Source organism: Gobio gobio (genome assembly GCF_949357685.1).
Source record: "Gobio gobio genome assembly, chromosome: 25".
NCBI classification, from domain to species: Eukaryota; Metazoa; Chordata; class Actinopteri; order Cypriniformes; family Gobionidae; genus Gobio; species Gobio gobio.
Window position 1 is genome coordinate 27954905 of NC_137121.1, and position 24646 is coordinate 27979550.

The 24646-nt window shown below is 36.6% G+C and overlaps 1 protein-coding gene across 3 annotated transcripts in view; it reads right to left on the reverse strand.

Moving 5' to 3' along the window:
• Positions 1 to 24371, reverse strand: part of dusp8a (dual specificity phosphatase 8a) — a 67342-nt gene extending 42971 nt beyond the window's left edge. Inside the window, exons 1-2 of one of the 3 annotated variants that reach the window (XM_079809863.1) lie at positions 24103 to 24371; positions 7328 to 7678 (exon numbers count right to left, since the gene is read on the reverse strand). In XM_079809863.1, the coding sequence (XP_079665989.1) occupies positions 7328 to 7552 (225 nt within the window). In that variant the 5' untranslated portion in view covers positions 7553 to 7678; positions 24103 to 24371. Of the gene's footprint in view, positions 1 to 7321; positions 7679 to 20299; positions 20374 to 24102 lie in introns of those variants that run through there. The other 2 variants (XM_079809862.1, XM_079809864.1) reach the window with 2 other exon arrangements.
• Positions 24372 to 24646: the final 275 nt, after the last annotated feature.

Sequence of the window (24646 nt, forward strand, 5' to 3'; positions counted from 1 at the left end):
CAAAAGCGGCACTAAGATCAAGAAGAATCAGTAAGGACAGACGACCAGAATCAGAAGCCATTAACAAGTCATTAGTGACCTTAACTAACGCTGTTTCAGTACTGTGGAGTTTGCGGAATCCAGACTGAAGTGGCTCAAAAAGGTCATTAGAGGAAAGATGAGAAAGCAGTTGAGAAGCCACGGTTTGTTCTAAAATTTTGGCAAGGAAAGGAAGATTTGAGATGGGACGAAAATTATTCAGATTATCAGAATCCATGTTGTTTGTTTTTGGTACAGGGGTGACAGCAGCAGTTTTAAGTGCTGCTGGCACGACACCAGTGCCCAGAGAGTTATTAATGATTCTCAAAACAACAGGAGAGAGGGAATCAAAACATGATTTAAAAAGACATGATGGTATCGGATCAACTCTTGAAGTTGAGGCTTTCAGTTTTGAAACCAAAGTAGACAGAGACTGGGAGTTGTGAATAGCAAAGTTAGAGAGAGAAATACCAGAAAATGCAGAAATTTTTAAGGAGGAGGCAGCAGAAATATTAGTGGAAACAATGTGGTTACGTATATTAACAATTTTGGTGCTAAAAAACTCCAAAAACATATTACAACGGTGAGTTGAAGCAGGAACATTAGAGAGGTTGTGATTTTTAAGCAGCTTATTAATTGAGTGAAACAGTTGTTTAGGATTTCTCTGGTTGCTGACAATTAACTGAGAAAAATAAACAGATCTAGCTGACACAATTTCAGCCTTATATTCAAGTAAGCTGTTTTTCCAGGCCTGGTGATGAACAGTTAAACCTGATATGCGCCATCTACGCTCCATTTTGCGACACAAAGCCTTCATAGCACGCAGATCATCATTGTACCAAGGAGCAGAGCGTGCAAAAGAAATGGATCGTGATTTCAAAGGAGCCAGCGTGTCAAGGCCAGACAAGAGAACAGAATTCAGCACTGAAACATTATCATCCAGATCATCAGAAAGAGAACCACAACTTAAAGAAGAGTCAATAAAGTCTGAAAAATCAGTGGGCTCAATAGATCTCCACTTGCGATAGTTAATGATACGAGAAGCAGTAGTGTTTGTGACAGGTAATTCCATGTTAAAGAAGACAGCCCGGTGATCAGACAGACCCAAGTCCGAGGTTGACAACTGAGACACAAATGCACCATTGGTAACCACAAGGTCTAAAATGTGGCCTTTGTCATGTGTGGGACAGTCCACGAGCTGGTTAAGTTCAAAGCACTCCAAGATGGACAAAAAGTCTTTTGTTATTGTGGAGTCTTTTATATCCATATGGATGTTGAAATCTCCCAGGAGAAGAACTCTTTCAAACCTGAGGCAGAGAAAAGACAACATATCTGATAATTCAGATAAAAAGTCTTTATTTGTCCTAGGAGGCCTGTAGACTGTAGCCACTGCAGTAGAGAGGGACGCAGAAACACTCAAAGCAAGACATTCAAATGAGTCTGTTTTGGGGACAGACACGGGACACATGTTGAACTGTTGACTGTGCAACACAATGATACCCCCACCTCTACCAGAGGTACGCGGGAGATCAAATAATCCATAGCCAGCAGGAGTCAGTTCGTTAAAAAGAAGACCATCAGATTCTTTGTGCCATGTTTCAGTTAAACAGACAAGGTCGAGCTTTTGTTCTAAAATAATGTCAGATAAAATAACGGCTTTGTTGTTGACAGAGCGCGCGTTAAACAGTGCTGATTTCAGCAGACGCGGGTGAGCAGATGGATCCGAAGCAACCTCCGCACGCTTGAGTGCCGATAAATTATACAAGTTAACCCCTGTAGGTCTTAACTGCAGTCTATGGGGTTTGCGCAGAAATCGCGGGTAGGCGACAGCTTTCAATATTGAGCATAAAAAACTTCGCCTTGGAGAGCGATGTATGTAACGCTTATGTCGCAGTATTCCAAGATTACTGCAGAGAGCACGTATGTCACTCGCAACATCTAAATGTCCGTTCAAGTTCAACAACTGGCGAGCAGTGTACCTGAGAGCCATTCGGGGAGGATCCACACCAACAGCAGCCTCACAGCGGTGTAAACAGTGTACGTCCTGGGCCAGGCAACAGTAGAGTATATTCCAGTAAACCGCACTCAGAGATAAAAGCAGTAATCCAGCATGCGATGCATAATTCCACATCACGAACGAATAAAATGACATTGGCTCATAAAAGAAACTTCTAAAAACGGGAGAGAGGAGCGGCAGCCAAACGCGCCAGCGTGCCCTTTCAACCGGAACCCCGGTTTACGTGGTTGATGGCTTGGTTGGTGGCTTTACCATAGAAGCCAATTGAAAGCTACTTACTGCTTTTAGTGTGTTGTTGATGTGATTTCAGGTGTCAAATCACATTTATGAATATAGCGTTTTATGATTGAGTCAAAGCAGGGAAATAACATTGTTAATGTTGTAAAATGAATCAATTCAGCAGTAAAGCAGCTTGTCGGAAGTTTATAGTGTCATTGCTTAGCTCAGCTTAGTTCAGTGTTCTTTCAAATAAGTTCAAGAATTGTGTCAATGCTCCAAAGTTCATCAATTATGAAGCAAGTTCAATTCAGCTACAAGCTGCTCTACAGAAAGCATTAGTGTCATTATTTAGCTCAAGTCAGTTTAATGTTGATTTACTGTAATTCAGTTCAATAAGTGTCGATATTGCAAAGTTATAGTGTCATTATCCACCTCAATTACATTGAAGGAGGAACCCATGCCTCCTTGTTGCCAGAATATCATAGAGACTTGGGAGTGGGCTCATTTGTTTTAGCCATTACCCAGAACAACTTAGCATCCCCCTCAGACAACAACATACACTATTTTGCCAAAAATATTGGGACATCTGCCTTTACATGCACATGAACTTTAATGACATCCCATTCTTAATCCGGAGGGTTTAAAATGGAGTTGGCCCACCCCCTTCTGGGAAGGCTTTCCACAAGGTTTAGGAGTGTGTTTATGGGAGTTTTTGACCATTCTTCTAGAAGTGCATTTGTGAGGTCAGGCACTGATGTTGAACAGGAAGGCCTGGCTCACAGTCTCCGCTCTAATTCATCCCAAAGGTGTTCTATCGGGTTGAGGTCAGGACTCTGTGCAGGCCAGTCAAGTTCCTCCACACCAAACTCACTCATCCATGTCTTTATGGACCTTGCTTTGTGCACTGGTGCGCAGTCATGTTGGAACAGGAAGGGGCCATCCACAAACTGTTCCCACAAAGTTGGGAGCATGAAATTGTCTAAAATGTCTTAGTATGCTGAAGCATTAAGAGTTCCTTTCACTGGAACTAAAGGGCCCCCACACCATAATCCCCCCGCCACCAAACTTTACACTTGGCACAATGCAGTCAGGCAAGTACCGTTCTCTTGGCAACCGCCAAACCCAGACTCGTCCATCGGATTGCTAGACAGAGAAGCGTAATTCCTCACTCCAGAGAACACGTCTCCTCTGCTCTAGAGTCCAGTGGCGGCGTGCTTTACACCACTGCATCCGACGCTTTGCATTGCACTTGTCGATGTAAGGATTGGATGAACTGCTCGACCATTGAAACCCATTCGATGAAGCTCTACACACTGTTCTTGAGCTAATCTGAAGGCCACACGAAGTTTGGAGGTCTGTAGCTATTGACTCTGTAGAAAGTTGGCGACTTCTGCACACTGTGTGCCTCAGCATGCGCTGACCCCGTTCTGTGATTTTACGTGGCCTACCACTTTGTGGCTGATTTGCTGTTGTTCCCAATTGCTTCCAGTTTGTTATAATACCACTAACAGAAGCCGTGGAATTTTTAGTAGTGAGGAAATTTCACAAATGGACTTATTGCACAGGTGGCAACCTATCACGGTATCACGCTTGAATTCACGGAGCTCCTGAGAGCAACCCATTCTTTCACAAATGTTTGTAGAAGCGTCTGCACGTCTAGGTGCTTGATTTTATACACCTGTGGCCATGGAAGTGATTGGAACACCTGAATTCAATGATTTGAAGGGGTGCTTTTGGCAATATAGTGTAGCAACACCCTGCCAACAACTCGCATCAGCCTGGCGGTGAGTTTTCCATGGAAAAACATCATTGATGCTTTCGTTAGAAAATAGAAAAATGTATTTGTTTCTACGTGTGAAATTTTGAAAAGGTCAAGTTTTGCAAAGAGTGCAAGATAAAGGCCTGGATAATAGCCTTCATTTCTTAGGCCATTGTTCAATCCGTACATCCTTCAGATCTGCCTATTCGGCTGTCTTCGCTCTGGGCGACTGCATAGCCATCTGTCAGTACCAGCTCAATGGAACATTCAGCAGCACAGATTACCATAAGCCAAGACTGTTCGTGGCTGCAGAGGAAGACCTGCTTCTATACCATTGCACTCTATCTACTACACTTAACACTGACCCATTTACAATGCAGGCCATGCAATTGGTGCATATGGTGCCTTCCGCTGATGTAATCTGAAATGGGCCGAACACAGAGCCATGGGGGACCTCGGGCATTATCTCAGTGTGGATGTGTGCTACCCATCCATTAATACCCTCTTTCACTTCCTTCCTTTATTCGCACTCACAATGGACCACACTGGTGGCCTTTGGTTGCGGTGATGTCGTTACTTTCAGTTCACACATTGATGCCACAACTTCTGGCAATGGCAGCTGTCCAAAGCAGTGGGGGGGGGTGAAGGGGGTAGGGTTTTGTCTGGATCCTGCGCTAGTCGCGTAGACGATTTGCACGTGCTTAGCTAGCGCTCTGTCAGTGGCCACACTAAAGATTATGATGTCATGCTCATCCAATAACAAAGAGTTTCCTGAATTCGCCCCCATCCCACCTCCCCCCACTTACACACAGATAGCTCCAGCTTTATCCAGGGCTTGCATTAATCACAAGTGTTATCCTCTTTACTGAGGGAGATAATAAAAGCCACACAGCCTCTAGGCTCGGCAGTGGAAAGAATTGGGGAGTGCCGCGAAAGAGTGACCCAAGAAAACAGTGCCACTCTGTTAAGTTCAGATGGAACTGGTTTCGGCCAGCAGATCCGAATCAAAATGCCTTTTTTTGGGAAACAAATAGCACACAAAGACCCAAGGCTGACATGCTCAGTGCCAACACCATACTAAAACATATGAAACATATTGGAAGTAGTACCCTAGATGCCAAATAGTTCAATCATATCATGACATAATCTAAATAATCTATATAAATTAGTTGTAAAAAATGTGCCAAATTCTTAGAAACAGACCTTTTGCATTCATGTTGGTTTCATATGGTTATGACAAACCAAATGTTTATATTTAATGACTCTAAAAATGTCACGGTGAAACCATAAAGTAAAATATAACTAAATATTTACTCACACCTTGAAATCTTAATCATTATTTTCAAAAGCATTTTTAAATATACAGTATTTTTCAAGGCATATCATTTTTTTCCTGCATGATTCTTTGTTCAAATATTCTTGTTGTTGCTTTTTCAAGAAATAATAATAGAAGATTATGTCATGCTACTTAATCTGCTTTTCTTTTTAAGGGTTAGTTCACACAAAAAATTAAAATTAGCCCATGATTTACTCGCCCTCAAGTCATCCTAGGTGTATATGACATTCTTCTTTCAGACGAATACAATCTGAGTTATATTAAAAATGTCCTGGGTCTTCCAAGCTTTTTAATGGCATTGAATTGTTGGGTCATCAAGTCCATAAAAGTGCATCTATCATACAAGTGCCCCGTACGGCTCTGACTTTGACGCCTCTCATGGATAGGTCTGGGCAACAAACTCAAGCCCCTCTTCTCTTATATCGAAATCCTCCATTTCTCTTTATAGACTTTATTTTAGTCGATAAAGTTTTAAATATGGATATTTTTTATTACACAAACACGCCACTTTGCTTCAGAAGGCCTTTATTAACCCCCCAGAGCCATGTCTTATGATGGATAGATGCACTTTTATGGACTTCAAAAATGACCCAACAATTCACTGCCATTATAAAGCTTGGAAGAGCCAGAACTTTTTTAATATAACTCCGATTGTATTCGTCTGAAAGAAAAATGTCATATACACCTAGGATGACTTGAGGGTGAGTAAATCATGGGCTAATTTTAATTTTTGGGTGAACTATCCCTTTAATGAGGCTTTTTTCCTTCATTATTATATCAGGACAGTTGGATTCGCCCTGACATTTCTCACTTTATGCCACCCAAAAAAAATTAATCCATCCATCCATCCATCCATAAAACGGCTTACTTCCTCTACAGGGATTGGAGGGATGCTGGAGTCTATCCCAGCAACTTGAGCCACAGGCGGGGAACACACTGGACGGATGGCCAGTCCATCACAGGGGCTCAAACACAGACATTCACACTCTCAATTGTGTTAATTAATAGATGGGGCAAAAAAATGTTCCACCAAAAACAGAGTTGAAATGGGTTACAAAGAGCTTGCAAACCTTGCAATCCAAACCGGAAAAGCACAAGACTGCATGCATGACAGGTTGTTCACTCATTCGTGAACCTGAATATGAGGAACTGACAATCAAAAAGGCAAGCTGCATCTATGCCCTCAAAAACAGGGCGTTGTGTCATGGGTTTTCGAGGGCATAGATGCCCTCAGGGTTTGAGACCATGTCTTTGCTTCTAGTGTTCATCATTGGTGTGACTTAAAATTGTACTGCATTCTCTATGCGGCAAAATTTTTTCGGAAAGCACGGTACGGTACGCAATAAAGGCGGATCAGTTTTCGCCATTGACCTCATCAGTAATGGCATGGAGTTTTACGTGACATCTGTCGGTGGTTGGATTTCCCCCTAAGAGTTTTGTCAGTTTCACAGAGTGCCTAAAAATATAAAGACTTGGCATGCCAGTCGGGCGGAAGAAAATGATGTCATATTCGATGTAGAAGTCATGGAAAACTCAAGTCTCCAATTTCAGAGCCTCTGATAACCAATAAACCTACAGTGGTCCTCCAAATTTAGAAGTGAGCAATCTGGGAAGATCAAGGGGAGCTGCAAGTCAAGCATCAATACTTCAAAACTGAACGTTGACTACTACGCCTAATTACAAAATCATTTCACATAAGGAAGTGTCAAATACTATACGTGCGTATGAATTTGACTGCAGATGTTGCAAGTTGGCGCCAAAAGCAGGGGCTCTTTAATGGGTGTTCGCAAGTAAACATTAGTTCATTATAATATTGTGAAGCGACAAAACGGACAGCATTGTAAACTGAACCCTTCAAAGGCTCACAGCTGTCTACGTACACACATCAACCTCCTTTGGATGCCACCGGCAGTTCCCCAATTTCTCGATTACGTAAACTACCCACACATTCTCTCAAACACACACTTGATACCTTGACCTTTCCGTTGGGTTGCAGGAGCTCGGTAACTGACACCTTGTCCTGCTGAAGCCTCCTCTTGACCAGTTTGGAACAGCAGACGTTGACGGCACCGTGCACATGCGAGGCGTTGTACTCCGAGAAAGTCCGACTGTCGATGACCAGCAATCGCCCGGCTCCGCGCTGGAGCAGGCCCGCCAGGCGCTTGATGTCCATGACGCTGCGACGGCTCTTCTCCCCCGCCATGGAGGTACCCAGAAGCCCTCTCTGGATGAAGGTTGCTCGCAACGACAACCAAGGCAGAGGCGGTGGATCAGTGATAATAAAATCACTGACACGGGTCACAAAGAGACATCAAGGTGCGCATGGTGTCTGTGGAAAAACAAAAACAATAGGTTTTTTTTAGCGTTTTATTTCAGACAGCACATCATAAATGGGCAAAGTGCATCTCATTTAGTCTTTTCATCACATTTCTGGTCATGAAAAACTGCACAGGACAAAAACAAAGATTGAACGGTGAATGTAAATAAAATGAGACGCAAACATCTTTAGACCCAAACAACAAGAATGTGAAATAAAATTCTTCTGGTTAGGAAATTGTTGGGTAAATTACTATTTTAACTACTATATTTGGTATACCACTTTATCTTATAGTGTCCTTGTTACACATTACATGTACTTACTAAAGTAATAACAGTAAATTATGCATAATTGCATGTATGCAACTAACCGCAAACCTACCCTTTAGTAAGTATATGTTGTTAATTAACATTACTCAGTTCTTAGATGTATAATTAAACTTTATTAAGGACACCTTAAAATAACCAAAAGCGCTTCACTGATAATTCATATTTGAAAATATTTTATTCAACATGTAATATAAAACATAAAGAGAATATAAAAGTATATCAACAATAAATCTAGATTATTTGACCTTGTAATTTGGTGCTACTCCCCAAAAACAATGATATTTATCAATGAATAATGTATGATTTGTAATTTTTAAATACTTTTTACCTTATGAAATACTTAGAAACTTAAACATTTTTGAAAAGTAATGATTGATATGTACAGAACATTTGTTTTTACATTTTACTTGTTGACCACACCACATGTAACTTTTAAAGTCATTCAATTGAAAAGTTTTGGTAATAATTTAAAATGATGTCCCATAAGTTAACATTAGTTAATGCTGAGTATCCGTGAATGTGGACTGAGACACTACAAAGAGGTTTGAGTCTACTTTAATGTCCAGCTACAAAGTAAAAAAAGTATTTACTTGCCGATCATTAACCGACATCAGAGAACCATGAACATGTGAATGTGTCGTTAGATTATTTAAATATTAACGTAAAATCTCAGGGGGTTTTCAAGTAAATATTTTAGATGTTAGGGGTTCGGCCAACAAAAAAGTTTGGGAACCCCTTGTTGGTGCATGTTAGCTCAAGTCCATTAAATAATAAAATACACATTTAGATTTTAATAGTATATTAGTAAATGCTGAAATTTATTAGAAATATGATTAATAAATGCAAAGTATTTTTCATTCTTAGCTCATGTTAAGTAATGAAGTTAACTAACGCTAACAAATGGAAGTTTATTGTAAAGTTTTACCAAAGTATGGAACAATATGAAATGAACATTAATACAAAGACTACAGTTCTTTGGAACAATTTTTCCTTGCCCTTGACCCTGTGATGTTCGGTGAGACCGCAATTCATAGGAAAGTATGCACAGCTTCTTAGCATTGAAGCAAGGGGGCGCTATAACATGCATTAAGAAAGGAGGCGCTAAAACATGCACGTACTGATTAACTTCAGATTATTATAGGGCTGCAACAACTAATTGATAAAATCGATTATTACTGATAATGAAAATAATCGATTAGTCGTGTCTGCGCGCTGTGCTCGAAAACTATCATGACTCTTTTAGAGATCGACCGATATATCGGTTTCCCGATATTTAAGCATTTTCTCATGATCGGGTATCGGTTTTGTAATATCGGATTCACCGATAAATGGCGCCAGCTTGTGGACGTTTTGAGAATTGCATACAAGCCCGCCATTAAAGCACTGCGTCCTTTAAACTTTATTTAACATAACAGCACATAGAAGTGTGTTTTGTTTTGTATGTAAGGGAGTGAAATCGCAAAAATTACAGTGTTTAAAAAGTGTTAAAAAGAGTTAACTAGTTAACAGAAAGTTTCCGTACTATATACGGTGAATAACTGTAATAGATCAACCTCACATTTAACGTCATTTTCCAGTAAAATACCGTTAAGTTTACAGTTTTTGGAAGTGAAAAAGAACAAGTCGTTGTGTAATTTACAGTGAAAAACCGTAAATTTACATTCCCAGAATTACCTGTGTGATTTTCGCTGAAATGTACGTTTCTTCTTAGTTTTTTTCTAATCAGTTATGTACATTAGGGTTTTATGTTACATTTAATGTTGTTAAATGAATGTTTATTGCATTTTTATAATTTCATGAGTGTTACCAAGATGGTATTTAGTGTTTGTGTTTTGATTCATCATGTGACTCTCATCCACACTGTGATTGGGGGTTGTCAGTACATATCAAAGGTGCATAACAGATATTAGTATTTCAATAGGTTGGTAATTTAACATTATTTCAGTTAATGAAATACGGTTATTTACTGTAAATTTAACTTAAATCTGTAAAACCTAAAATATTGCTACCGTATTAATTACGGTAAAGTTTTGGCAACCACAGCTGCCCATTTTTTTACAGTATGCTGTTGCTATAATTATAAAAAAACAGCAATAACACAATAAATAAATATCAGTTCTATATATCGGTTATCGGGCACATAAACATGCAAATAATCGGTATCGGTATAGGTTATAAAAAAATCAATATCGGTTGATCTCTAGTCTCTAACAGTATTGAATAACCCATTTTTAAAGACAAAATGCATATGGAAGATAGCGACACAGAGTGAGCTGCTACGGGAAAGGTACATGATCCAAGTTTGGCGAAACATGAGAATGCTTTAAACGCTTTAAAGAAAGCGTTTACCACGTCTTGCCCTCTTGTGCTTTGACAGATGCGTGTGCCGTTTAATGACCTTCCCCAGCACAAAGCATACATAGCTCTATGGTTAAATCCTTATCTATAAATGTCATTTATATTATTGTTTTGAATTTTCATCCATTAATCGAAAAAATAAATCAACAGATTAATCGATTATCAAAATAGCCATTAGTTGCAGCCCTAGTTTCTTCTACAGTCAGCTTTCTCTTTTACATGCACTACTGTCATAGCTACGCAACAATGGGAAGAGAGCTTGCTTAGCAAGTTAATTTAATTAAATGCCATGTTAATAGCCAGCAGTCTGAATAAAAACATATCCAGGTTAATGGCACAAACGTTTAAAGCTAACTTTATCACTTCCTTGAGTATTGAGGTTTGCTACCGCCACAGCCGTGCAAAAACACATTGAGTCTGCACGATGGTACAGCGCACTTGCAATTCATTGGCCAGGCATTCATTCACGTCTGCATTTGCGTATGTTTCTGGCCTTAATGACACTAATGAAACAGGAACCACCTGCGCTAGGGCAAACTAAGCTCTGGGAGTATGAAAGCCAGCTGCAGCCCAAGCAACATCTGCTGTCACACTATAATCTTCAATAAATTCATCAAGTGCCCCTCATATATTGCCAGTGATCACAACAGCAATTCTTAACGGTCCAACAGTTTCGAACAAATGCAGATATACACCCCAAACGCTAAAGTATAAAGTAGAGAGCTACTTTAAAAGTATTGTAAACATCTAATTATACAGTAGAATAATTAATTTACCATTCCTTTTCCATAACCAAAATGCTATAGTCAATTTACTTTTTTAATTTCATGTTAGCATGAATTCATGGAAAGGATTCATGGAAAAATATAATAATTAAAAAAAAAACATTTGTTAAATTTTGTACTCACACATTTTAATTGCACTTAACTTAACAATTTTGAGTAACGTATTCATACATTTAACTCAAAATTATCATGTAATCTCAATTTAAATATTTTTAGTAGTGGAAATTTAGCTGGCTAATTCATACTAAGATTTGGTAACAGAATGCTTTGATAGCATAGCACTTGCTGAAAGAGGACAGCAATATAGAACATTTAACATATATTTGTTCTCAAACCAAGCTCATGCTCCACTCGTCACCATGATGGTAAACCCCAAAAAAACCTGAATAACAGAAACACTTCTAAATGAGCAAAACATTAACCGCTGCTAAATCTCCCACTTAACATTAAACTTGCACAAAAATTTTATTTTAGCATTTACTCTCCCTTTCGAGTGCCATGGCAAAGCATGGTGGGAAATAGTCCAGTTTCAAGTAAATTTAAGTTAGTCTAAATTAAAAGAACTCAAAACAATGAAACAATTCAGATTACTTAAAATGTGTCAGTTTTGTGAACTCAAAAGAAAGTTCGGTTACACTTTTGATATCATTGTTACAGTGTAATTATATATTTAAGTACTGAGTAATATTAATTAACTACATAGGGTTAGGGTTTGGATGAGGGTTAGTTGCATGTAATTATGCATAATTTACTGTTATTACTATAGTAAGTATATGTAACATATGTAACAAGGACACTGTAAAATAAAGTGTTACCGAAAGTTCTAATACTCATAAAAGTTCATTTGATTGAACTAATTTGTTTAATTTGAGTTGGCTCTACTCAAACCAATTACTTATTTTGAGCTTTAGGGTTTACAGTGTAGTATCTGACAGAAATGTGATGCTACTGTTAAATTGTAAGAAATGTATATTTAGCTCATTTTTTAAAATACTATATACCATTTATTCATTCAAGTGTAAATCTTATCTTTTAGTTTGTGACTATAATGTTTCAAATAAAAAGAATGAGATAAATATCCTTCATTTTAAAATATTTAATGCACTGTATTATACAAACACAGTCATTACAATATTGATATGTAATATTTAAAATAATGCTGGGCTCGCGATTAATTGCATCCAAAAATAAGTTTGTGTTTACATAATATATGTGCATGTATATTTAAGAAAAATATGTTATATTTATATATAAAATATTTATATATGATATTAATTAGATAAATATATGTACAGTATATACATGCAAATATTTCTTAAATATTTACATGAATGAGTGTGTATTTGTACACACACATATTATGTAAACACAAACTTATTGTGGATGCGATTAATCACGATTAATCGATTGCCCAGCACTAATTTAAAACATATTTAGCAACATAACTACATTATGATAAGTTGCCAAGTTAGTTTTACTGTGTGTATTACATGTCAAAATATTGCATTTTCCGTAAAATCTATGATTACCAACCAACTAATGTTGCCATAATGAAGCTGTAGGCTTTCTTGCACAGTATTATTAAGTATTTTATGAATAGCAATACTGATTCTAGCTCAGCAGATCTTTATCGGAAATATGCGATACATTACATACCGACCCTGTTTATATTACAGCCAGAGAGGATGTGATGTTAGGAAACCGAACCAATACAGATTATGTAACAAGGCTGGAAAAATGTGCCATTTATAGCCACGGCTGCAAGGATCATATATAGTCTTTACAATAATCCTGTTATTGCAGAGGCACATTTAGCCTAAATTTTCCACTTGGCAGACTAAAAAGAGTTTTATATGTTCAACGTACGTGCATCTGTGTTGGAGGAAGGCATCTGTGAGGGAGGGAGAGGAATTGTTTATGACTGTGTATGAGTGGGGAGATGTGTTGATCAGGCCTGAAAGAGCAGGAACCGCTTGAGTATGCAATGACCTTCTGAATGCTTCAATCTCCAAACCGCTCACTCCTTTACATTATGCAGAGCAAAAGACTGAACCGTGTGCTAGTCGTGGATGAGGGAAACATTCGTTTGCAGCAGCAACACTGCAGTGGGTTCATTTAATCTTTTCAATAGAAAGCCATAACTTTCTTGCAGTAAAACATACAGCCCAGTTTAGCTGAGGAAAATGGTTGTGTTCGCAACCCATACAGTACAACACTTTACCTTGGTTACCATAGATACTATTATGTAACCGTTTCATTCTAAAAGGGAAGTTGACCCATCATTTATTCACGTTTCCATCCACCTATTTTTATGTGAATTTTGAGATATCACATAAAAATGGAAATGCCAAGATGCGTATAAAGCTAAAAATATTAAAAACAACAAGTAAATAATTTGGTAATACTTTATTTTAAAATGGCGTAGTAGTTACACCTTACTGGGTGATTCTATATTTGCAGGTACATTTGGTGTTTAATAAGTCATTGTGCTTATTTCAAATGGTTATATTTTTTATTATTTTAATAATGTGTTACTCATTGTCATGGATCACAAGATGTTACAGGCCTTAACAATATAATATTTTCTGTAAAAAGTGTCTTATATAACTGATTTCTTGTTGTCTGAATGTGTTTTGTGTAATCAAAATATTTGATTTTACTTTTCTTTTGGTAATATTTCATTTATTTTATGTATAAAAGCCCTAAATAGTCATTTTCCTAATTCTAAAACATTAAAGAGTTGTTAAATGTGTCCATAAATCATGTGTCAAATTCTGTTACCGTGCCACACTTTGCCTTTAGATTGGTGGAATTATCTCCCACAACTATGCAAGATACAGGCAATGATGTCACTTTCCCTCACTGACAATATCTGAAGCGATGAAAGATGTGTGTGCTCTCTCTGAGGATCTGAAAAACGTCCAAACTGCCACCACAATATGAAAAAGAGAGCAGAATTCATCACTGATCACACAGTGGGTTGTTTAAAAGTCTTTTAATCATGATTTCATTAGTGCCATGTGCTCTTAGCATTAATACTAGCAAGTGGAGTTTTTGGCTAAAACGTTTAAAACCATCAAACTCTGTTACCAATGTTATTTCTACACTTCGCCTAATTTGTCTGTAACAGAGTTGACAATCTATAAAGAAATTACTTTTTCATTAAATAAAAAAAGGAAGTAACTTGTGTTTGGCAAGCACTGAATTGTTAAAATTGAATATGTTTTCAATAAGATACTGGGAAGAATTTCTGTTAATGAACACTTTTTAAAATGCAAAATGTATCTCCAATTATAGAATCACTATACTACATGTCCTTACTATAGTAATAACAGTAAATTATGCAAAATTACAAGTAACTAACCCTAAATTAAACCCTGACCTTAACCGTAACTCTATAATAAGTACATGTAGTTAATTAATATTACTCAGTACTACGTAACTACGTCACCTTAAAATAAAGTGTAACCGATAATTTTTTACCCGATAAGAAGAAATGTGCATATATTACAATGGAAACATATTTACCGAATAGATTTGTCGATAAGCAACAACAACAACAAAAACTCATGTGACTTTGCCTCAACAGAGGATAACCAGCAGACCAATCGCATCGCACAGCATCTCAAATGTTAGTTTGGTCGTTCTTAAATTGCAAATCCTTTATGATGTACAAAAAAAGAGCCACAGTGGCTTCCCCGATTGAAGTAACTTCCATTTTTATTACAGATATTTTGCGCCAATTTCTCCTGCTTTATTCACATATATTTTATGCAACATTCCAATTTTGCGCATACGTTAAATTGACAGCTTTGGATGGAAAGCTAGCTATTCTGTATGACTTTCATCTCAAGAGAACACAAAAATAATATATAAGATATAATGGAAGTCAATGGGATCCAATGTTGTTTCAAAATATCTTCTTTTATCTTTCACAGTCTTGTAGGTTTGGCATTATGATTTTGCAAAACTAACAGTAACCATAATAAGTGGAAACTGTGGTTGCCATTGTTAAAAAGCAAAATAACATACAAACATCATAGTAGATGATCAAAGTCCAACATAATATAATATATTCTCAAACAAAATTGCTCATGTGATTCGTATACCTCCCAAGTCTACTCTACGCAACACCAGTCATAAAAAAAACATGGTGTTGGCTGTCACCCTCCTCCACTGACTTACTAATGGAGGTTAACCGCACCAAAAGCGAAAGTGGAAAAGGTAACCTTTCTCCTCCAACCGGACAAACATGTCACTCTATGACAAATTCTGCTGCTTTAGAATTGGTGCCTTTGGCAGACCAAAGACTTACATATAATCAGTTTCCTTGAAAAACACCTTGTCACTGAACGCAACAGAGCATTGTGCATTACCACAGGTTAGTGAGCAACTAGGCAGGGATACACAGAACAAAGACAACCAAGGCCAAGGTTAAGCAGATGATCAGGATAAGCTGTCCTCTAACTGCCAAGTGCCAGACTGTAAGCAAACTTATTAACGTTTAGGAAATGAAACTAGCTTTGTAAGTAGTTTTAATGGTTCAAAAATAGTTTGTATCTTTGGAAAATAATTTGTTTCTATTTAATTTGGTTTCAATAATCAAGCATAGCATTAGTTCTGGCAGGTCTAACTGTCAGCTGATCACGTCTACCTCTAGGAATACGACGTCTATCACAGCATACATATATAAGCTCCTTCAGTACTATCAGCAGCTATCGCGTTCCCCAGAGCTCATTTACCCTCCTCCATCCCCAGCTCCTCCTCTCGTCCAGACAGGATTGGTATGGTGATTCCCCTTGAATCAGACTAAATTCCCAAATTATTTCGACATTAATGTTATCTGCAATACATTATGTTGGTTCTGTTCTGTTTACCCTAAGGGGGGTTATCGCTGCTCGTCCTGCTCTTATCCATGCTATGCTGCATGGATGCACAGGGAGTTCTTGCCCAGAACAGAACCATACCGCCAATCCAAACTATAATCATCTTTGACGATGGTGGTCCTGACAGAAGTAGTTTTAGGTTTCATTCCTTCTAACTCAACACCACCAATCGTTCCATTTTCCTATAACGGCTCGAACAATACTTAAAGGGTTAGTTTACCCAAAAATGAAAGTTCTGTTATGATTTCCTTGCTCTAATGTCATTCCAAACCTGTGCTTCTTTCTCCTGTGCTCCACAAAAGAAAGAAAGTCATATAGGTTTGGAACAACATTGGGGTGAATAAATGATGACATAATGACAAATGTTGCCATTTTTGGCTGAATTATCTTCTTAATAATAATAATCTGGTCTGTTGTTTTACATGATGATCAGACTAGGGATGCACAATATAGTGATGCACCGATCATGATTTTACATGGCCGATTCCGATACCGATTTTTTTCAAGAAAACTGGCCGATTCCGATACTGATTTCAGATTTTTTTTTTTTACACAATAAAAGAATGAAAGTATACATGAACAAGATGTTTATTTGGTATTTAACAGGGTAAATTGGCTTTTGGCTAATGAAAACAAGTCCGCAATCGGAAATTAACAGGAAATTTAATTAGAAATGAAAAGGCTGAAAGGTGAAATTAAAGACAAAAACTGCATATTCTGCAATCCAAACAAAGATTTTACTTAAATCAGCATTTGTTTTTAAATTCAGTGTAAAGAAAAAAAGTATTTACCAGTGAAATTAAATAAAACCAAAGTATATAATTGTTCCAAAATGTTAAATCAAATAATGTTTAGTGCAACGAAAAAAACTAAGATGCTACAGCAGGTGCTTTTTAAATCAAATTAAGTCAATGTAATTTTAAGGTAAAATAAAAATGATCATCCTATAGGCTACAGAACTGAAAGTATTTAATTTCAAAAGTGCATGCATGTTCTTCTTTAGGCTACAAAAAGAAGTATTTCGGCTTTGTCACAAGTTAGTCTGTTTCGTTCTCATCGGATCCAACACGTGAGAAGCTGAGCTGAACAAACGTTCACTTTCTACGCTTGTGCAGGGCACGGAGAGGTAAGCTCGCGCAACTTCAGCTTGCGCAGGAAAGCGGCTCTTCATTCCCTTCAGCGTATCTCGTCTCTTCCCTCAGTTCTCCAGTTTCCGTTTGTAACACACAAGTGACATGTTCGCAAATTATTCTAATATAGGCGCACTTCCAGAAAAATCGGCAGAAAAATACAAAGAAAACCGTCCGGTTGCCGATCGCGCGCCAGAAGCAAAAACCGTCCGGTTCCGATTTTTGGCCGGTCAACCGGTGCATCCCTATCACAATATATCATCCACTATATCGGTATCGGCTGATATATATGTCAATTTTTTTATGTTAACGTTATCGGCCCGATAAAAAAATTTGGCCGATATATTAAAGACGATAAATAATGGATTTCACTTCAGATGCGCACTGTCCACCATGATGGTTTTGAATTTCTTGAAATATGACTGAAATCACTTCAAAAAGGAAAATAAGCAAAAAAAGAAAAACATTTATAGCGCAAGTCTGTCATATAGGCTACATACAATTATAATTAGGAGAACATCATAATTGTGTGGGAAAGGCCTTTTTTAATCAGGCTCTCAAAAATTATATAAAAATCTGGATTTAGACTTATCAGCCAATATATCGGTTATCTGCTTTCAAATATAAAGAATTATCGGTTTTCGGTATCGGACAAGATCAGTACATCCCTAGTTCAGACAGTCGCTTCTTGTCTAAATGGTTGGTTCTGTTTTTTTTTCACAGGATACACCAATAGTCTAAAGTTAGACTTATAGCTAGGGTAGGCAGTTTTGTGGAGGCTAGCATTAGCAAGCTAGCTTTGAAAACAAGATCCAACCCTCCCTTTAAAGTGTCTCCAAAGCCTCCAAAACACATGATTGCGCAAAGCCAGAGCACAGTCTGCAAAGTGTCGCGCAACGTTAAACTACCTCATGTCTCAAAGCACATTACATTACAATAGTAATGAACATAAACAACTTAAAGAGCTCTGACTTGTACCACCTGACTACTGCAGATTCATCTTGGCATTGATAGTGTTGCCATAGAAAGGCATAATTCAGAGGACGTGAACAGCTCTGAGTAGAATGTCACGTTGTCTCGTAATTACGTGAACGTAGTAAAAGCTAGTTGTTTATGTTAAGGAGGAATTGTAAAGATGTTTGCGGTGCTCAGTGACTGTCAAGAACCGTGTATTGCCTCAAGAAATGCACTGATGACGTGCGATGTCTGCGCGAGCAGGTGCTCGGAGGTATGCAATAGGTTGACAGGCAGGACATCCTATCATTGAATTCGGACCGAATGCAATGATTGGACGAAATTGATTTGGTCCTGAGACTTCCACGGAAGACGTATCTATATATGTTTCAACCAGTATAACAAAAAGTGTATATGAAAAATATTGCCTACCCTAACTTTAAGAGATTCATTAAAATCAGTCCATCCAACATTCAGTGAAAATACGACAACTCAATAAATGAACAAACACTATGAAGACTTTAATCCAATTTTAATGAGTTTCTGCTTGTACTTTAATAAACATTTGTAGTTTGTTTGCAAATGTTTTGGTTTTTATTTTACTTAAAAATAAACAAAAATATAAGGAAATAAATTTTGATGCAGTTATATTACGTTATCATTTTATTTTAAATCACACATCGTTTTTGTTTGCTTGCAAACATTTTGATTTTATTTTACTTGAAAATTTAACAAAAAAACTATGAAGAAAAAAAGATTTTAACCCATTTTTATGTATTTTAGCGCATATTTATAGTTTATCTAGTTTTCGTTCACTTCCAAATGTTTTAGTTGTTATTTTACATAACAAAAATAAAAAAATAACTATGGAAAAAATACAAAAAACTAAGAACGATGAACATTTATTGAGTCTCTGTTTGTATTTTAGTGCAAATTTTAGTGCAGCATGATACTTTTTTCAGGATTCTTTGATTAATATTATAAATTTCATTTGTATTTTAGCACAGATTTAAAGCTTATTTAGTTTTTGTTCACTTGCAAACATTTTATTTGTTATTTTACTTAACAAAAATAAACTATGGAAAAAATACAAAAAACTAAGAACGATGAACATTTATTGAGTTATTCTTTGTATTTTAGCTCACATTTATAGTTTATTTAGCTTTCGTTCACATGCAAATGTTTTAGTTGTTATTTTACTTAACATAAATAAAAATATAACAATGGAAATATTACAAAAAACTAAAACGATGAACATTTATTGAGCCTGTTTGTATTTTAGAGCAAATTTTAGTGCAGCATGATACTTTATTCAGGATTCTCTGATGAATAATATCAATTTAATTTGTATTTTAGCGCATATTTAAAACTGATTTAGTTTTCGTTCACTTGCAAACGTTTTAGATGTTATTTTACTTAACAAAAATAAACTATGGAAAAAAAACAAAAAACTAAGAACGATGAACATTTTTGGGATTTTAGCGCAGTTTGTTTCAATTCTGTTCACATGCAAATGTTTAGATTTTTATTTGACATGGTGAAAATATGTTTTACTGCTTGTTTTCATCTTTGTAATAGCTTTTACTAACATTAATAACCTTGAATGCAAGCTGCTGCAAACTTTCACACATTATCTTTCCATCTTTTTCTCATTCCCTCTCTCTCTCTGCTGCATTAAGGGAGGGTGATGCTGCAACGTTGAGATATCTGCAGCGCCATGCAGAGATTGATGCAAACAGACTCTCATGCAATATTTCTGTGTGTATACATACACATGTAGTATATATATATATATACACACACACACACACACTACATGAAGGACTTTTTGCTATATAGGAAATAAAAGAAGAAAAACAAGCATTCCAGCAGAATGTTTAAAAGCATAAACAAACACACACACACTTCCACCTCACACTTCCAGTGTTTCTCTCTAAACAGTTGCAAGTCAAATAATCATCCATCAGTTTCATAATGAAAAGGCTTGTTTCACATAAACAAACCCAGTGCAGTGCGAGCGACGCTGCCAGAGGACCAGCCTCACTCAACCAGCATCCCAACATGGACGCCTTTGTTTTGATCGCATTCCCAGTCACCATAAGTAACCATAACCTGCATCCTCTCACCAGAACACAAACACATGCAGGATTCCAGACACGCAATAATCCACCAGAGACCCAAACCTCCTTACCACCCTTCTGTCTCTCTAATCGCTCCACAGGAAGGATGTACAGCCACACCTCGGAGAAAAGAAACCCTCACTGTAACCTCTCCTGCAATCGGACGATCGATAGCATGACAACAGCCCCCCCGCGGCCTGCAGGATGAGATGAAGAAGTGGAGGCACGTCAGAGAATAACAAGGCTGACGCTGCATGTGTCTAATGGCGTTCCTTCGGCTTGACAACTCGAGTTGCGGGATGGAGGGGGGGGAGGCTGTGCGCTGCAGTTTGACACTGTGTATGTCCAAATGAGAAGGTGTGTATTCTCTCGAGACCACCGACTGAGCATTACCATGCGCTGTTATTTAGTATTTACACCTGTCTTGCACTTTCTAAGACCACACGTTGTGACTTGCTTTGTTATTTTAGTAGCAAAAATACAGTAATATTGTGAAATATTATTACAAATAACTGAATATATTGTAAAATGTCATTTATTCCTGTGATGCAGAGCTGAATTTTCCGGATCACTACTCCAGTCTTCAGTGTCACATGATCCTTCAGAAATCATTCTAATATGATGATTTGCTGCTCAAGAAATATTAATATTATTATCATCAGTGTTCATTAGTACAGTAAAACAGTAATATTGTGAAATATTGTTACACTGAATACATTTTTCTATTTGAATACATTTTAAAATGAGAAAATGTATCCAGCAGTGTCACATGATCCTTCAAAAATCATTCTAATATGATGATTTGATGCTTAATTATTATCAATTATTATTGGTGCTCAATTATTAATAATGGTTCTTATTATTAAGAACTAATAATAGTTTTTTTCCCAGGTTTCTTTGATGAATAATATCAATTTAGCGCATCCTTGCAAAATATTCGACAAACAAAATATTCTAATATGATGATTTGGTGCAAAATTATTATAAATTATTTTTGATCGATTATTAATAATGGTTCTTATTATTAACAATAATAGTTTTTTTCCAGGTTTCTTTGATGAATAATATCAATTTAGTGCATCCTTGCTAAATATTCGACAAACAAAATATTCTAATATGATGATTTGGTGCATAATTATTATGAATTATTTGTGATAAATTATTAATAATGGTTCTTATTATTAACAATATAGGTTTCTTTGATGAATAATATAAATTGAATGCATCCTTGCAAAATATTCCACACAAATATTAAGCAAAAATTGTTTTCAACATTGATAATAATAATAATCATAAATATTTCTTGAGCATCAAATCATCATATTATAATGATTTCTGAAGGATCATGTGACACTGAAAACTGGAGTAATTATGCTGAAAATACAGCTTTGATTCACATAAATAAATTATATTTTAAAATATATTCAAATACAAAGCAGTTATTTTGAATTGTAATAATATTTCAGTGTTTTACTGCATTTTTGATCAAATAAATGCAGCTTTGGTGAGACTTCTTTCAAAAACGTTAAAAAAATCATAATTATTCCAAACTGTTGACCGGTAGTATAATTGCTTTACTTCATCAAAAACGCCGGCATAAGCCACAGTGGTACAAAGATGTGGAGACGGAGTGAGACTACACAGTTGCCATGGCAACGGAATATAAAAACGGAAAAGGAAAAAAAAAAGTTGTCTGGGCATGCGGAGAGGTTGCGGAGGCTGTCGCCTCACATCCCAAAGCAAGAAACACTCCGAACATCTGTTCTATTGATTTCCAGGGATTTGATACTACTTCCGAGTAGCATGTTGAGAAATGAAAGATAATAATAATTTTTTTTGTTTGTTGCTGAAATGGCCCATGACAGCAAAACAAAGGGAAGCGCGTCTCTATTTAAAGAGACAGCGGCTGCTTTATAATGACAGACTGCACCTGAACAACAGCGAACAAACATCACCGAATGGAAGACATTAGAAAGCTAAATATCTTAATCCGGGTTATTCATTAACTATATGGATGACATCACTTATTTGGACTCTGTGCCATACGCAGGTTGATATAGACCATTGTTCTGTCTGAGCCTGCATGCATTTGTTAATCATTGTTGCAGTGATATCATCTGTTGTGATGAACTGGATTTGGTAACATGGGCCGATCTGTCTTTTACATTATGGCGCAAGAAGTTTTTCGTTTCATCACATTTCAAATCACAAAAATAAATCAGTGCACCAATAGATGCCCTTATATACCATAAAAAGACAATGTTCTCAAAGTTATCCTTCTGAGACAAAAACTATAACCATCTGCACTCACTCAAAAATCATAATCACTATAATAAAACACAGAGCACGATCTAAACCCTGCAGCCTGAGATGAATCCATCCATCAATCTGAGCATTATGAGAAAATGTATGCTATATTTATGTACTAATAAAGCTATTTATAGACTAGAGAACGTTTACATTATACTAACATAATACCAGCATAATACTAATGTCAAAAATAAATTATCCAAATAAATAACACCATATTTACACATGATATTATATTTAATATAGTATAATGTAAATATCTTTGATGAATCATTCAATGATTATATTGATTATTAATATATAAAAGTATTATTTCTGCTATTTTATTATTGTTTCATGTTAATATCAATCCATGATTAGTATTATATAAATACAATATATTTTTATATTCATTATTTTATATTATGTTGTTATATTATTACTAATAACAATTATTACAACGTATTATTATTGTTGCTGTTAATAATTATTCCAATTACATGTTACAAAATTAACATCTATTTTTTCAATATATTGATTATATATATATATATATATATATATATATATATATATATATATATATATATATATATATATATATATATATATATAATCAATATATTGAAAAAATATATATATATTGAAAAGCATGATTATTGTTATTTTAGTATTACATCATGTTAATGCATGTTAGGCATTTCAATTGATCAAAATATTTATAATTAAATGCATATTATGTTGTTATATTACTAATAACAACAGCATATTATTATTGATATTGTTAATAATTAATGATCAAAATGAATAATATAATATTTGATATACAATAAAATGTTACCATATATAATAATCATTAACTATTGTTTATAGCCTACATATATAATGGACACACACACACACACACACACACACACACACACACACACACACACACACACACACACACACACACACACACACACACACACACACACACACACACACACACACACAAACAATGGAAATCCTTCATGTAAATTAAATAATATCACAGTTTATATAAATTAAAATGTTACCAAATATAGTTATTAATCAATTATCTATTTATTATAAAAAGTGTTATTTTTGTTATCATTGCTTAATGTTATTATCATCCGATATTATATGGAAATCATCTCCTTCATGTAAATTGAATGTACTATATAAACCTGATGCTGGACATCCAGAGGACTATAATGACAACAAAGCTCCCAGACCGTAGACATGCATGACAAGCCTCACTCAAATCAGAAGAGAAACATTCATCATTATTCGTCCTTTTTCCTGCAATTCTTACGCGTGAGGTGACGATGACCATACAGTACCTTATTAAACAATAAATGATGGCCGGCTGATGATACATTGTGGCCACAGTCTGCGGTCGAACATGTCATTGAGGAACATTGTTGCCCTCATGCAGACAGACGAGAGACTAGTGGTCGATACACGCCAGTGCGTCCATCCCCAAAACCACAGTCGCTCTTCGACTATCATCAAATAAAGCCATATGCCTGAATGCGAGGTCTCAGATATCAATCCGCCCCTTTCATAGCCCTGCACTCACCTCCGTTCGCCCTGGTCCCGAGTGTTTCAGCTGCTCTCCATGTAGGGCACTGCGCTCCGATGGGAAGCCATTCGCCAGCAGACGGCACTAGTGTGTACTAATCATGAGTGTGGATGAGTCTCTGTCACATGCGAATAAACCCGCTATCAAAAGCCCTTCATTCTTCTGCAGCTTCTGCATCTGGGCCCGCGACGGACGCCGTGACCGATAGCGAGATAAGCGGTAGTAGATATTAGCCGGCCGGGAAAGCAGAAGGTGCATTAGGCACTATAAATGAACTGAGGATGAGGTCATGGTTCAGGAGGAAGAAAATGCCGTTGACGTCACCGCCAGCCAATGGGAGCCCGAGGCCCAGGGGGTTAGCTGACGTCAGCGCGCTGATCCGCAGATTAAAGGCACACTGAGGTTTTAAAGAGAGCTGGGTGTTAGGGTTAGTGCGCACTTTGTAGGTCACTCACTGGACACGAGATAAACCCGCTATTGAATATGTCCGGCTATTTTGTTTCTTTGAACGAAAATAAGCGACCAACAAATGAACATAAGC